Raw genomic sequence first — 15,721 nt, 5'->3', positions numbered from 1 at the left:
TTTGAGTCAGTCTCACTCTGTTGCCCTGGGTAGAGGGCTGTGGCCTCATAGCTCACAGCAACCTTAAACTCCTGGGCTCAAAACCGTCCTCCTGCCTCAACCTCCCAGGAATACAAGCACCTGCCATGATGTCTGGCTAATTTTTCTATTAGTAGAAATGGGGTCTCACTCTTGCTCAGACTCATCTCAAACACCCCAAGCTAAAGGGATCCTCCCGCTTCGGCCTCCCAGAGTGTTAGGATCATAGGTGTGAGCCACTGCTCTCAGCCACACACCAGTGTTCCTCATTCATTTATTTATTCCACAAAAATACATGGTTACAATCTACAAGTCTTTCTCTTGTAAATGAACATATCTTATTTTAAAAAATCAATTGAAATAGACAGATGCTTGTTTTCCATTGGGACTTTGAGCTAGACTAGCTAATCTGACCTCTCTGTAAGAGCCCTCCCCAAGGGGTCCAGCCTGAGCCATTTCCACTCTGGGTTTGCTGGGACAGTGCTCCTAGGTGGCTTGGAGGTGGCCTCTCCATAAGCATGCAAACTACCCACACCCACATGTAAATGCTGTTTCAAGTCCTTTCCCCTCGTGCTCTCCAGTTGATCACTGCCTCAGCTCCTGGTCTGTAAAAATTGTAGAACTGCCACATCTGGCTACTATTGAAACACAGCTGGCCTGACCTGAGATGTGCTCTAAAGGCAAAATACACAGGATTTTGAAGACTTGGTGTAGGAAAAACTGTAAAATATCTCATTAATAATTTTTATGTTGAAACGATAATATTTCAATATAAGGCAAAAGGAAATAAGTTACTGTCACCTGTTTCTTTTCCCCCTACTTTTTAAAAAATGTGGCTACTGGAACATTTTAAATTATCTACATGGCTTGTCTTCTATTTCTGTTGGATAGAGCTGGTCCAGAGCAGCCATTCCATAGAGGAAACAGCCCCCGCCCCACACTCATGATGGACACCGCTGGAACCTCAGGGCTGTGAGTTGCATAACTAGTGTCCACAAAACAGCTCACGAGGGAATCACCGGCCCCCACCACCTGCCCAGCAAAGCCCTAGGACTTGCATCCTGGGAACAGAGATTCCAGCACCGCATTCCCTGACTCTGACAGCACCTTCTCCTCCCTGGCAAATCAGAGAGGGGACAAAAGCCAGCGTTTTGGGGGAATAGTCTGTTGTCCCTACCGTAACATTTAGAGAACAGACGGCCAAGAAGTCTGTAGCCAGGAGCTGGGAGGAGCCTCTTCCATCCTCTCCTCATCTTCCCAGACAGGCAGAGAACCCAAAGACGTCCAGGGGAAGACCATGGGGATGGCTCTTCAAGGCACGGTTCAATATGTGATGGATCGGGCACCATGTTGATTTCAATGCTGAGAGGCACCTCCCTGACAAATGTGTGCAGGGCAGCTTGTGATCGTGTGACCTGTGCTGTCATGCAGGGCTCATGCTTAGAAGGGTTCTATGTTTGGTTTGATGCTCTGCTGATGTTTTCTTAAAATCCTTAATACTTTTTGAACAGGAAGCCCGCATTTTCATTCCACACTGGGCCCTGCAAGCAATGTAGCCCAGGGCTACTCCAAAGTGAAAGTGCATCTGAATCGCACAAAACCTTGTTAAAATACAGACTCTGGCTCAGGAGGTCTGCTGCAAGCCCTGAGCATCTAGTTTCTAATGAGCTCTTGAGTGATGCTGCTGGGCCCCCAGACACATAAGGGCTAAGGTTATCTCAGCCTCGGTTGTACAGCTCGCTCTGTTGCCTGGGCCGGGGGACAGTGATGTGATCACAACCCACTGCAGCCTGGAACTCCTTCCTCCTTCTCACTCAAGTGACCCTCCTGCCTCAGCCTCACAAGTAGCCAGCACTACAGGTGTGCACCACCATGCCCAGAAGCCACTAAGAAGCTTTTAAAAGTCACGTGTACAGGCCCAGACCAACTGAATCAGAGTCACGTGGAGAGGGTTTAGCCATCAGTGGGTCGTATAAGCTTCCCGGGTGATTCCAATATGCAATCAAGGCTTCACGAGCAGCCTGGTCAAACTTAATGTGCACACAAATCACCTGGGGACTGCGTTGAACATGCAGACTGATTCAGTAGGTCTGGGTGGAACCTGGAACTCTGCATTTCTAAAAAGACTCTAAAAAGGGTTGATGCTGCTGATCCCTGAACCATATTTAGAGTAGCAAGGCTCTCGACTCAGTCAATATCCTTTTTTGGTTAGTTTCATCAGCATTGGAGTGGGGACAGAAAGAAAAGCCAGGGCGGCGCCTGTGGCTCAAGGGGTAGGGCGCCGGTCCCATATGCTGGAGGTGGCGGGTTCAAACCCAGCCCCGGCCAAAAAAAAAAAAAAAAAAAAAAGAAAAGCCAGCACTAGGGTTTTCAGGGACTTATCCATGTCCGGATAGAGTACACTGAAAAAACAAAACAAAGCCACAGGTCCCACCATGTACACTTGTGCGGGTTGTGCACTGCACCACTGCCTTACACCTAAGGGAGCCCATGCACAGGTTTGTATAGTCATTATACCAATTTTCCAGCAGATGGCAGTAGAGTATTTTAAGGAAGGAACACAAATGCTCACCCAGAGGCTTCATAAGGGTGGATGTGTCCCTCTGATAGAAGTCAGGTGTCACCACTCACCTTCCCAGGTCCAGACACAGTGGAGAGCAGCAGCAGCCATCTTGTCATAAAAAAAGGATCTTTTTGGATATCACCTTTTTAATCAAGGTGAAAAACATGTAACGTAAGCAACTTAAAAATATCTATTCCAGCAGAATTTAGACTATTCACAACACTCGCAACCGCCACTTCTATCTAGTTCTAAAACATTGTCATCACCCCAAAATAAAACTCCATATCCAGTAAGAAATTACTTCCCATCCTTCCAATCCTCCCAGGTGGGCAAACCTGCTATCTCCATAGACTGGCCTACTCGGGATATTTTGTAGAAGTGGAATCATACAAGATGTGGTTGTTGGTGGCTGGGTTACTTCTGGTATCTTTTCGAGGTTTATCCATGCTGTTGAATGTAGCAGTACTCTTTTCCTTTTTATGGCCAAATATCAATAATATTTTATTATCTGTAAATACCACATTTATTTACTATTTATTTGTTGGTGGATATTTGAGTTGTTTCCACCTGATGCTACTTTTTAAAAGTTGACGTTAACACATACACAAATCTTAGTATAGAGCTCCACCAACATGTAAACATCCGTATGACCACAGGTCAACACGCGGAGCATTTTCACCCCCCGGAAGGTTCCTTCCTACGTCTTCCCAGTGACAACCCCTCTTGCAGAGATGACCGCTATTGTGACCTTTGTAATCCTAGACAGACTTGTGCCTGTACATGACCTTTCTATAAATGGAATCGTACGGCAAACCCTTGCTGCATCTGGCTTTCTTCACACAACGTAATACTTATCCAATTAATTCACGTCACTGTGTGTATCGGTCGTGGGTTCTTTTCCTCCTGTTCTGCAGAATTTCATCTTGTGAATATGTCACTGTTTATTCGTGCCCCTGTTGATGGAGACATTTGTGTTGTTCTGCTGTATGACGACCCCACCGTTTGTTTATTCCTTCTCCTGTTAGTGGACATTTGGGTTGCTTCCACTTTTTGGTTATTATAAATAATGCCGCTAGAAACGTTCTTGTTTGTGTCTTCTGATGGATGGATGAGCTCAGTTCTCTTGGGCACACACCCAGGCGTGGAGTTGCTGGATCGCAGGCCAGGCGTATGTTTAGCTTTGCTAGACAGGCCTTTCAAAGTGGTTGAACCGATTTATAGCCCCACTAGTGACGCAGGAGAGTGTCTTTCATCAACCACCTCCATCTCTGAAAACGAGTGCGAGCTGATTCTCAGGTCTCCCGCTGCAGGGCCTGCCCAGCTCGGCCAGGAGGTGCCTCTGTCGGAAAGGGCCCAGGGAGGTACACCTGGTGACTATGCAGTCTTCCTGGGAGGGTTTTCCCAGCTTTCCATGGGGAGGGCTGCCCCTTCACCTTGTGCTCTAACATGGTTAGTCTGATGTATGCCAAGACAAAGATTCAAGTACAGGCAGCTTATTTAGGAAGTGGCCCTGGAAATATTAATGGGACAGTAGAAAAAGTCAGGCAGAGAAGGGAAGGAAGTCCCAACAAGAGTACTGAGGTCGCCTGGAGGTTAATCCCAGGGAGGACTCTGGGAGCCGGAGGAGAATGAGGGCCTTGGAGCTGTCCACTCCTGTGAGGATTGAGAGAGCTGAAGTGTAACACACCAGCTCCCAGTAGTCCTTGGTTGAGGGCTGCTTCCAGGGTGAGGAGTTAATTCTGGGCCCGTGCAAGGGTGCCTGAGGGATAGGCTGAGAAATGAGAAAGCCAGCCTGGACTCCTTGCTCACCCTCCCTCCATAATAAGCACCACTCTCTATAACTTCCTAAGCCACTCTTGACTCTTTCCCCACACGGTTCCGGCCCCAGACTCAGCCCCAGCCAACAGTGGAGAGCTCTCCCTCAGTGCCTGGGTGATAACTTTGGCTTTGTCCCCTGTTCACTGCGTGACCTTGACCAAGAGACTCAGTCTCTCCTGGCCTCTACCCTCTCATCAGTCCAAAGGGGTCGTATTAATATCTGCCTCAAAGCTGTACCTGGCCCAGAGGAACTGCTATCTAAGTGCTTTGTGTGAAAAATGAGTAAAATAGTTACAACCTTTTTACAAGTACTCATGGCTGTCAGGTTACATTCCAGACTCTGAAATATGATTGTTGGGACTCTGGCTGGTCTCACCTCCAACTGTCCCCCTACAGTGTGTGACATGGTGGCCCCCAGAAGATACACTGACCTGAAGCCCGGGAATGTGACCTTATTTGGAAGAAGAGTCTTTGCCGATGTGATTAAGTCATCCTGAATCAACCAGATGAGCCCTAAGTCCAGAGATATATGTCCTTGTGAGAGAAGGGGAGGACAGTCACAGGGAATGAGGTCACGTGAAGACACAGGTAGAGTGGGGGGCAGCCACAAGCTAAGAGTCACCAGGAGCCACAGAAGCTGGTAGAGGCCTCCTGCGGAGCCTCCAGAGGCAGCGCAGCCCTGGGACCTATTGATGCCTTGATTGCAGACTCCTCCAAACTGAGAGAACAACGTTTTAAGCCACCCAGTTTGACATGGTTTGCTATGGTGTCATAAGAGACCAGTACAGCTTTGTCATGAAGCATTTAGTAACACATGCACTAAACTGGGTGGCTGGAAAAAACAGAAATTTATCATTGCCATGGTCTGGAATCTAGAAATCCAAAGCCAAAGTACCAGCAGGTGGCCCCTTCTGAGGACTATGGGGGCAGAACCTGTCCCAGGCCTCCCTCCAGCTTCGGGGGGTTTGCTGGTGACCTTTGCAGCTTTGGGTGGTTTGCTGGTAACCTCCGGCTTCCAGCCACATCACTCTAATCTCCACCTCTCCCTCTTCTGGCCTTGCCCCCGTGTTTCTGTCTATTCACACCGACATCCCTCTGTGTGTGTCTCTGTGTCCAAATTTCCCCTTCTTAAAAGGTCCTATTAGATTTGTGCCCACCGTAATGACCTCATTTTAATGTGATCACCTCTGTAAAGACCTTATTTCCAAACAAAGTCACATTCTGAGAACCAAGGGTTAGAACTTCAACATCTCTTGTCTGGGGGATAAAATTCAACCCCGACAGTAACAGCACACTCCCACACTCCGCGCCCATCACTCGGTCCACCTGCAGTTCCCAGCGCAGATCCGTCTCTAGCTTGTTGCCAGGTTCTTTCTCCTCTGATGACTTGGAAATGTCTTCATTCTTTGTTCTCTACACCACCACCTCCTCCAGGAAGCCTCCCCTGGACCCCGAAAGGCCTAGGCTGGCTGCCCACCCTCTGCACCTACCACGGTGGCCTGGCCTGGCATTTGCTACGTAGAGACTGACTCCTTGCCTGCGTGCTTGGATGCTGGGCCCTGGAGGACAAGGGCCACTTCTCTTGCTGTTGCTTATTCTTTTTCCTAACCAGTTTATTGAGATCTGACAGATAGACTGAAAGCTGTGCACCTATAATGCTGACAACGTAATGAGCACATAGTCACGAGACTGTCACTGCAACCCCGTGTGGGAAACACATCCCTCAGCCCCCAGATCTCGTCCTCCCTACTATCGTGATCACTATGTGTATGCGGGTGATAAAAACACTTAACCTGGGTGGCGCCTGTGGCTCAGTGAGTAGGGCGCCGGCCCCATATGCCGAAGATGGCGGGTTCAAACCCAGCCCTGGCCAAACTGCAACCAAAAAATAGCCGGGCGTTGTGGCGGGCGCCTGTAGTCCCAGCTGCTCGGGAGGCTGAGGCAAGAGAATTGCTGAAGTCCAAGAGTTGGAGGTTGCTGTGAGCCATGTGACGTCACTCACGGCACTCTACCGAGGGCCATAAAGTGAGACTCTGTCTCTACAAAAAAAAAAAACACTTAACCTAAGATCTTCCCTCTTAGCACAGTTTATGTAGACGACGCGGTGTGGTTAACTCTGGGGACTGAGCAGATCTCTAGGGCTTTTCCATGTTGCACCCAAAAAACTTCGTCCCCTTGGTGTCTCCTTATTTGCCCACCTCCCCTTGGCAACCATTGTTCCATTCTCTGCTTCTGCGAGTCTGATTATTTTAAATTCCACACATAAGCGCTATCATGCAGTATTTGTTTTTCTGTGCCTGGCTTATTTCACTTAGCGTAATGTCTTTAAGTTCCTCCATGTTGTTGCACACGGCGGGATTTTTTTCTTCTTGTAAAGCTGAAGAGCATCCCCCACTGTAGCAATACACGTCACATGTTCTTTATAAATTCATCTGTCGATGGATAACTGGGTCGATTCCGCATCTTGGCCATTGCAAATAGTCCTGCAAGGAACATGAGAGCTCTGGTCACTTTTCTAGAACCTGAGTCTGGTCTTATGGATTATATATACCTAGAAGCAAGGTTGCCAGACCACATGGTAGTTCTGGTTTAAATTTTTTTCAGGAAGTTCCTCACTGTTTTTCATAATGGCTACACCAATTTGCATTCTCACTAGCAATGTGGCAAGGTTCCTTTTCTCCACATCTTTGCCAACATTTACCTTTTTTTTTTTTAACAATAGCCATCCTCACAGGGGCAAGGCGATATCAGATTGTGGTTTTGATTTGATTTGCATTTCCTTGATGATTAGTGATGTTGAACACCTTTTCATATACCCGTTGGCCCTTTGTACATCTCCTTTGGAGAAATGGAGACGTGTCTATTCAGCTTCTTTGCCCATGTTTTTATTGGGTAATATGGGTTTTTGTTACTGAGTTGTAGGTCTCTCGCTGCTTCTCCCATATTTTCCAGCACTCCCCACCAGGCCTACTGGAAGCAGTGCTCAGTAATGAGTTGTTGAATTTATGAATGGGTGAATGAATGAATGAATGAGGCGAGGGCCTTTTTTAAGGTTCTCTGACTCCTTTCCCCGCTGGCCTGTAAGGGAACTTCTAGCAGAGCCCAGCTGGCTGTAGAACAGTCTGTCAGTCACAGATGATAGTTGGGCTGGCCGGGTTCCCAGGCTGTACAACTCTAGGGACTCTGTGCACAATGCTCTGGTCTAAGGGACTGGGAGACAGCATGTCTGAAGGTGGGCACAAGGAGAGGGGCTAACTGGAGGAACGGGAGGTGGCCTGGGCGGGCCCTAGAGCTCAGTTTCTTAGAATCCGATTGTTTTTCCCCCACTTGCAAGATTTGCCTTGATACTTCTGATTAAAACCTCTGACCCCAGCAGAGGATGTGGATCTGTTGGACTCTCACTGGGTCCGTGGGGGCTGGCCCCATTAGCTGTGGGTTTGCTGGGGTGAGGTCATTGAGGTAGAATCCTGGTGTGGAAAGGAGAGTCCATGGGGACGGGGACAGGGTTCTAGGCCAGGTTGTTAACATGTGATGTGAAGGTGCCCAGGGTCCCACAGCTGAGGGGAGCTCTTACCACCCCAGGTCCGAAGGGCGGGGAGGACATGGTACAGATAGCTGCTGCAGCAGGAGGGCAGGGGCTGGGGGTGACATGGGAAGGGTGAAGGCACACTGGGGACCTAGCAAGGGGTCATTCCCACGCTAAGGCTGAAGGGCCAAGTGGAGGGAGCCGTGTTCATCTGCAAGCTGGCACCATGGAGGCAATGGCTGGTGCGGACTGAGCCCCAGAAAGGAGGCAACTCCTGCCAGAAACAGGGAAGAAGCCTCTGTCTTCCTCCTCCCCCCATCTCTAGCAGGTAACCTGCCTTCTCCAGGCTCAGCCCAGATGATGCAGGGTGGACTGGGGAGGGGGCTGACCCTCCATCCAACCGTGCCAAGAACGCCTGCCGTGAGCTGCGCTGGGGGAAGAACCAGGACAGAGAAGTGGACGCGTCCTCCCCCACATGTGAAGCCAAGGCCATATGGCTATCTGGCCTGAGGATAGGAGATCCTGGGGCCAAAGCCTTTTTAGATGGTCCCATCTGGTGAGCCCCCTACCCCCCGCCCCACTGCAAGCACAAGGACTGTCATGCTGACCCCTGCAAGCCCAGGGCCTCTGGGCTTTTCCATAGTATCCACAGTATTCCCTGTGTGACATAGGTGGGCACATGGTGAGTACCTGACACCCTCCTGCTCTCACAAGGGCCACAGAGGCCAGCCAGGGTGAGGGGACATGGGGAAGGGCAGAGGAGGTAGCAAAGGAGGCTGGATGGTATGGGCAAAAGGGAGAGATGGCTTGGGACCTGGCTTAGGGTGGAGAACATTCTGGAGTCACGCCAGCATGCAGGTGAAGGGAAGGACAATTACCGGCCCAGGACCACTGCACAGTGGGGTGCCCCTACTCAGCTGGGGGCTCCTGGAAGACTGGCTTGGGAAGGGGGGTAGATGTGTTAACTTTGGAAATGTCCAAAAGTTTCTTGGACATGTTAACTTTGCCTCTTGGAGACACTGGGGGAGGAGAGTGGGTCTCGGCTCTGGGGCTCAAGGAGCCCTGCACTAACCAGCAGCATCTGAACCACCCAGGAGCTCGTCAGAAATGCAGTCTCAGGGCTTGTCCGGCACTAGAGCCAGAATCAGCACTTCCACAGCGCTGCAGGTGGCTGGCAGCTCCAGCTGACAGCTTCCTTAAGGCCCTGCAGCACAACTGGCCTGGGTCTATAGTACAGATTCTCAGCTGAGGAGTAACTCTGCCCCCCAGGGGTCATCTGGCAAGGTCTAGAGGTATTTTGGTTGTCACAAATGGTGGGGGGAGAATGCCACCAGTGGGCCGAGGCCAGGAATGCTGGCCTGTCTTACAATGGACAGCAAAGGGTCTGGACCTAGTGGCCAACAATGTCCAGAGAGTGACAAGCGGATCCAGGAGAGGCTGTCCAGGCACTGCCTCAGGCCTCCCTCTGGGCCAGGCTCCCCTGCCCCAGCCCCCACAACACCGCACAGAAAGGCCAGGCGTTGATGAGTCACTTACAGTTTATTTTTGCCTGAAAGTATTTCACATCTCTTTGTACACAGCTACGTGACAGTAGTATTAACCATCAGGAAAAGCAACAGTGCGAGGGGAAAAGGTGGCATGTCTTGTTTCTTCTTTTTTTTTTTGTCTTTTTAAAGATTTTTTTTTTTTTTGCTTCGGCTTCTTCCTGCACCAGAGTGCTGTGAAGTATGGGACCAGAAGGGAGGATAATGTAACCAAACAGCAAAGACAAGACTCCGAGAAATAAAACACAGAACGGAGCACACTCTCTCTCTCTCACACACACACACACACACAAAATAAAACCTGGCACATAAAGTGAATTAAGACTGAAACCCAATTTCTTTTTTTTTTTCCTTTTTTAAAAAAATGAGGGCGTAGTAGGGGGGGTAATAAAGTCTACCTAGCAAAGTATAAAACGACAAAAGCATGGTTTCCATTGAATAAGATTAAATATATATATAAAACAATTACATTGACTGTGGGGTAGGTTTAGAGGTGCTGGAGGAGGGAAGTATTTGTGCTAAACCAACAGAAAAAGGGGCAGAGGGGAACCCCAGATAAACCATAGACGGGCTGCTCTGTACAGTGAGGGCTTATTACGAAAAAGCCGACTGTTTATAAAAGAAATGGAGGTTGGTTTGTCTTCAGAGCAGGTGTGGGGATGGAAGGAGCGTCTTCGTTGCAGTGGTCACATTTATGGGGAGGGTGGGCAGTCAGAGGCGACGCATCTCTCTTCTCCCAAGAGACCATGCAGAGAGGCGGGCATGCACGAGGGGCCACGTGAAGCACACGACGGCACGGGGCCCACGGTGGCAGTCTCAGTTGGGGACAGGGGACAGCAAAGGCTGGTGGAGATGGGAAACAGCTCTGCTACCGGGCGGGCCAGGGAGGACAGGTTAGCACCCCCCTTCCGAGACTGTAAAGGGGCCCAGAGAAAGAGCTTGGGCTTCAGAGGAGCAAGACTTCACTGTGGGACCCCAGTTCTCCCTCCTCCCCCAAGCCTGACCCCACCCCATGAGGAAGCCGGAGACATGTGGAAATCAGACGGACAGACAGACGGACGCACGAGAGAGCATTAGCATATAGAATCCATTACGAAAAAGCAATTAATTTTTCCAAGGAGGTTTTTTTTTTTGTCTTTTTTTTTTTTTTTTGGTCTGTTTGTTTCCTTTAAAAAAATAACAATAGTACTACCACTAACCCGATAGCTGACTGGTTTATACAGCACTACACGCCAGGGGGGGGGGGGGGGCGGGTGGGGGTGGGGGCAAAGACTTCATAAATAAGATAAGAGGCGGGTCCCAGACCCGCAATTTGTCAACACGTCTTAAATAGGTGCATTATTTAAATCTTATGTACAACAAGAATCACTTTGCATAGCAATGGTGAGGACACAGGACAGGTGCAGTGACGTGACTGGGTCTTCTTGTCCCAATGGCATGGGGGGACAAGTTCTCAGCACAGCTCAGGGCCTCGAGGAAGGAGGAACTCGTCCTTCGTCTGGCCCACAATGGTGGCATTGGAGTTGACTTTTCCCACATGGCATTAAACACAAAGGCAAAGAAAATCCACAAAGGGTACCCCCCCACCCCAAGCCCTCCCCCTCCCGCTCCCCGACCCCCTGATGCTCCTCTTGTTGCTACAAAGTCCATTTCAGATTAGGTCAAAGGTTCCAATTACGAAGCTAAAAGAATTAGGCGGGGGCTGGGCGTGCTTGTGAACCCCTCCCCACCCCCTCCCCCCTCCGCCCCCAGAAAGACTCCCCCATCTATCTCACAGCCAGGGCACTGGGGTGGGACCCCAGGACTGGCTGGTCTACGGCTATTAGTCAAGAGTTGTTTTGTCCCACTTGCAAACATCTTCATGCCTCAGGCTGGGAGCTTCACCAGGCTTCTGTGTAGCGAACATCCACTTCCTTCAAATTGGGAAGCTTGGCCTGTAGAGCAGCAAGAAAGGTCTTCGTCATACGAAAGCCCTTCCCTTCTAGAACCTGGCAGTGCCTAGTCCCCCCACGTAGATGATGGGGGGGGTCCCTGACATCCTTTCCCCAACCATACTGTGGGCTCCCTGTGGCTCTTGGAGGGCTGGGTGACCTTCAGCAGAGCACATGGCAGGTCGGATGTGCTCAAAGCAGGTGGCGAGGATTACGTGCCCTGGCTTCAAATGGCTTTGGGTCTTTGGCTTTGTGGGCCAAAGGGCCGGGGTTTGAAGCCCACCTCTGCCACTTACTGGCTACCCAGCCACGGGCAGGTGACTCAGTCTCTTAGAGCCTCAGTTTCTTCGTGTGGAGCAGATCTGAGTCTAGCCCCAGGTTCAAAAGACAGTGGGGATTAAATACCAAATGCAAGGGAAGCTGAAAACATTGTCACACGCTCCGTGAAAGGGAATTAGTCTTGATTGCACAACCAGCTGTATTCCCACATCAGAAACCGTACAGAGGATCAAGTAGATCACAGTAAGCCTCAGGCACAGGGGGCAGCTCAGGCCCTCCCCACTCAGGGACCCCCCCCACGCCAGACGCACTGCTCAGCTACCGGGTTCCACCGCTGCTCTCTGTCTCTGCTCCCAGGCCCTCCTGGGTTCTTCCTTCTTTTACAAACAGGGGGCTTTTTTCTTTTTTTTTGTAGAGACAGAGTTTCACTTTATCGCCCTCGGTAGAATGCTGTGGCCTCACACAGCTCACGCAACCTCCAACTCCTGGGCTTAGGCGATTCTCCTGCCTCAGCCTCCCGAGTAGCTGGGACTACAGGCGCCCGCCACAAAGCCCGGCTATTTTTTTGTTGCAGTTTGGCTGGGGCTGGGTTTGAACCCACCACCTTCGGCATATGGGGCTGGCGCCCTACTCACTGAGCCACAGGCGCCACCCGGGGGGGCTTTTTTCTTAACAAGCATCCACTGTAGGGAGAGGCAGCTGCTTCCAAAATGGTGTCTTGCCTTCCCCTGCTCCCTCCCCAACTTTCCTGTACATCCAGCTGGTGAGATGAAGGTGGGGAAGAAGGGAGATGCCAGCTCGAGGTTTAAACGCGTGCGCACCACATGCACGTGCACACACACACAATTCCTCCATCCTGCTCTCCTGTGCTCAGAAACTCTCCACAGCTCCCCCCACCCCACCCAGACAGGACTCCTATGAGGCTTCCAGGTGCAAAGGTGCCAGCGTGCTCCTGGGTGCTATCTGTGCCTTTGGGCCCAGCCCTTCCCTAGTAGGGCACTGACCCTCTGCTGGCCTTGTCTGCTCCCGGAGCTGCTGGCACAGGGTTGGGAGGATAGCATGGCAGGAGGCCGCAGAGTGCCCAGCTCCCTGACCCTCTCCAAGACAGGCTTTTCTGACAAAGCAACCCCCACCTTCCCCAATCGCATCTCCCTTCCTTCCCCACCTTCATCACACCAGCCGAGTAGCCCTCCCTGAAGCCACTCTTGCTGCCTCTCAAAAAATCTACTTCCCACCAACAGCCAGAGCACTTTCAAAGGCAAAACTCACTGCCCAGCCCAGGCATACCAGGGTTTTTCCCAACTAGCCCCCACCTGTTCCCTCTCTCCCTGGCTACGTCTGCTGTGAGGCCAGTTCTTGCCAACTGTTTCTGCTGTAGGACCTGACATGCTCATGCCTCTGCACCTCTGGCTTCTTATCTTTTGGGTCTCAGCTCCTGTGGCCTCTCAGAGGAACATCCCTGATTGCCACACACCACACAGGCCTCCCTCTGTCCCATCTATTAATGCCCTGCTGGCTTCCCCTTTGCCACTCCTTTTAATCCACCATAATTCTATGTATTTATCTATCCGCTGGGGTGACTGCCTCTCTGGCAGGAGACCAAGCTCCAGGAGCACAAAGCACTGGCCCAAGGTGACATGATGGGGGATAGGAGGTAGGAGGGGTGGGGGATGGGGCGAGGTGGGAGAATTACCTTCAGGTCTTCGTAGGTGTCAGCCGAGAGCTTGGTGCTGTTCATATTTAAACTGCAGAGACTCTTCATGGCTGTACGAGGACAGACAGACAGACACACAAGTCAGGTCAGTGAGACCCACCAAGGTGGCTGCAGTCCTGCTGGGGGGGTGGGGGAGGCTGGCTGCAGGCCCAGCCCCACATAGGAGATGGAGCAGGGAGGGGGTCTTGTAGACACACCCAGGCTGGGTGGCTCAGTGGGCACAGAAGGTTTCCTGTAGGCATGAGCTGGTGCAAACTGGGTCTTCATTCTCTTATGGGCCTCCCTCCCTTCCTGTCCCTCTGTTATGTCCCTGTCTGCCCTTATCAGCGGGGCCAGGCCTGAGCCTTTCCCTGTGAGAACCCTGGAAGCTCTCCCAGAGAAGCACACCTCAACTCTGCCAATGCCAGCCACACAGGGAACAGATGCCCTTGCCAGCTCCCAGAGACGCTGATGGAGGAAGCTGGTACAGGGACCAGGAATCTGCACTGTTAATTAGGACACGCTGCTCTCTCCCCTCTGTGTGACTCCAAGGGGCACATCTGTAGAGACCGGGCTCCAAACCTCATCCCCTGCGTCCACTACCCAGTCATCTGCTCCTGCCTCCCAGGCCATCTGGAACTCACCAACGGCCTGGTGGGAATGGTGGCCCCTGTTCCCGCTGCCCTGCCTGGCTGAGCCTAATGAATCCACCTTCACACTTAGACTGCCATGGCCTCCTGGGGATGCCTTCTCTGACACATTCCAGCTGAGCCCAGGGTCCCCTTTACTAAACTAATGGGTCTAAAAATGGGAAAGTTGGTCAAATGCATTTTCTCAGGCTTGGTGCCCCTGAGATTATAGTTCAGTAGATCTGGGTAAGGGCACAGGAATCCGTATCTCCAAGTTCCTTACTTTGCCTTCTATTCTGACCTCACTTCTCAAACAGCAGTGAACACAGAATTGCCCAGGTTACTGCCCAGCACCCGACTCAGGAGGTCTGGGGTTCTAGGCCTGTGAATGTGCATTTCCAAACAGCTCCCAGGGCGGCTGCCGCTGCTGTTGGGGGCCCACAGCGGTGCTGTCCTAGGAGCACTTTCCTTGAACTCAATCCCTCAGGGGACTGTGAGAGTCAGGAGGGCATGGGCTGGCCCTGTGCCTTTTTTCTCTTTAACTATACACACCCTGAGGGCAGAGATATATTAACACAGTGGGACCTCCATAGTTGACCTCGTCCCTACGTTGGCCACTTCAAGTTGACCTCATTTTCACCGTCCAGACATGCACCCCATGTACGTATCAGTACTGTAGACCTAGTTCCTCCTGTTCACCAGTTACATACGGTGACTAGTTTTTTATAGTCCCTTGGGGGTCAACTTACAGAGGCTCCACTGTATTTCCCCTTTGTTTGTTCCCAGCGCCCAGATAGTGCCTGGTAGGTGTGTGACAAACACCTGGTGGGTGAACGCGTGCCCATGCCCTCTGGGGCCCATGCTCAGCGCAGCGCATGGTGGGTAGGAGGGATGAGTAAAGTGGCCCAAGGTACTCACAGCTCAAGGCCAGCAGGCCAGCGTCGGTGACCGGGGTCTCACACAGGTTCAGCACCTGCAGCATGGTGAGGTGTTCCGACAGGAGCCGTAGCCCGGCGTCTCCAAACTGTGGGGTACAGAAATGCTCAGCCCTCTCCAGGCTCCCTAGAGAATGACGCCAAGGCTGGGGCAGAGGTGGAGGAAGGGGTGGGGGGTGGAGGCCCACGGCCACTAAGCCTTGGGGGCTGGGCTGCTCTTGCATCCTCCAGAGAACCCAACGTGGCCAGGCAAGGATGCTCTCTGGGAGTTAATTTTACCTCCATCGGGGAGGGATCTGAACTTAGTAACTCCGAAGCTGAGAGACAGCATCTTGGCAGCCTTCTCCTGACAGATGGGACTGTGGGAAGTGTGGGGCTAGGTCTGGAAGCAGGAGGGAGGCTGCTGGGACAGTCCCTGGGCTCTCTTCTATAAAGCCAGGGCAGTGGCAGAACCCAGGCCTCACAGGCCTGGAGTGAGACCACAAGAGCTGCTCCATGCTGAGTGTGCACTCAGTAGCCTTGGTGCTGCTGTGGCTGTCACTACAACACCCAGACCCGCAGGCCACCACTGCACACCTGGGCAGGGAGAGCCCCTTCACAGAGGGTCCTCATTGCGAGGGCTCTCCTGTTACCTGTGTCCTGCCCTGGGCCTCATGGGGGCCTCCATCTCCTCTGACCTGGGGACATGGGCGCTGAGCTCTAGGGAGGGTACGTGTGGAATCTGTGGCTGGGACCTTGGGCTCTGGGTAGAAAGGCCAGACACAGAGGGAGGTGCAGCAGGGAGG

At 51.8% G+C, this 15,721-nt stretch overlaps 1 protein-coding gene across 2 annotated transcripts in view; it reads right to left on the bottom strand.

Moving 5' to 3' along the window:
* Window positions 1-9,445: 9,445 nt before the first annotated feature.
* The window catches only part of CMIP (c-Maf inducing protein), a 228,654-nt gene continuing 222,378 nt past the window's right edge, over window positions 9,446-15,721 (bottom strand). For both annotated transcript variants that reach the window (XM_053609354.1, XM_053609361.1), the window contains 3 exons: window positions 14,920-15,025; window positions 13,373-13,443; window positions 9,446-11,403 (listed from right to left, as the gene is read on the bottom strand). In XM_053609354.1, the coding sequence (XP_053465329.1) occupies window positions 11,350-11,403; window positions 13,373-13,443; window positions 14,920-15,025 (231 nt within the window). In that variant the 3' untranslated portion in view covers window positions 9,446-11,349. The remainder of the gene's footprint in view (window positions 11,404-13,372; window positions 13,444-14,919; window positions 15,026-15,721) is intronic.

Source organism: Nycticebus coucang, chromosome 2 (assembly GCF_027406575.1).
Source record: "Nycticebus coucang isolate mNycCou1 chromosome 2, mNycCou1.pri, whole genome shotgun sequence".
Taxonomy (NCBI): domain Eukaryota; kingdom Metazoa; phylum Chordata; class Mammalia; order Primates; family Lorisidae; genus Nycticebus; species Nycticebus coucang.
This window is presented reverse-complemented; position numbering and strand designations above follow the sequence as displayed.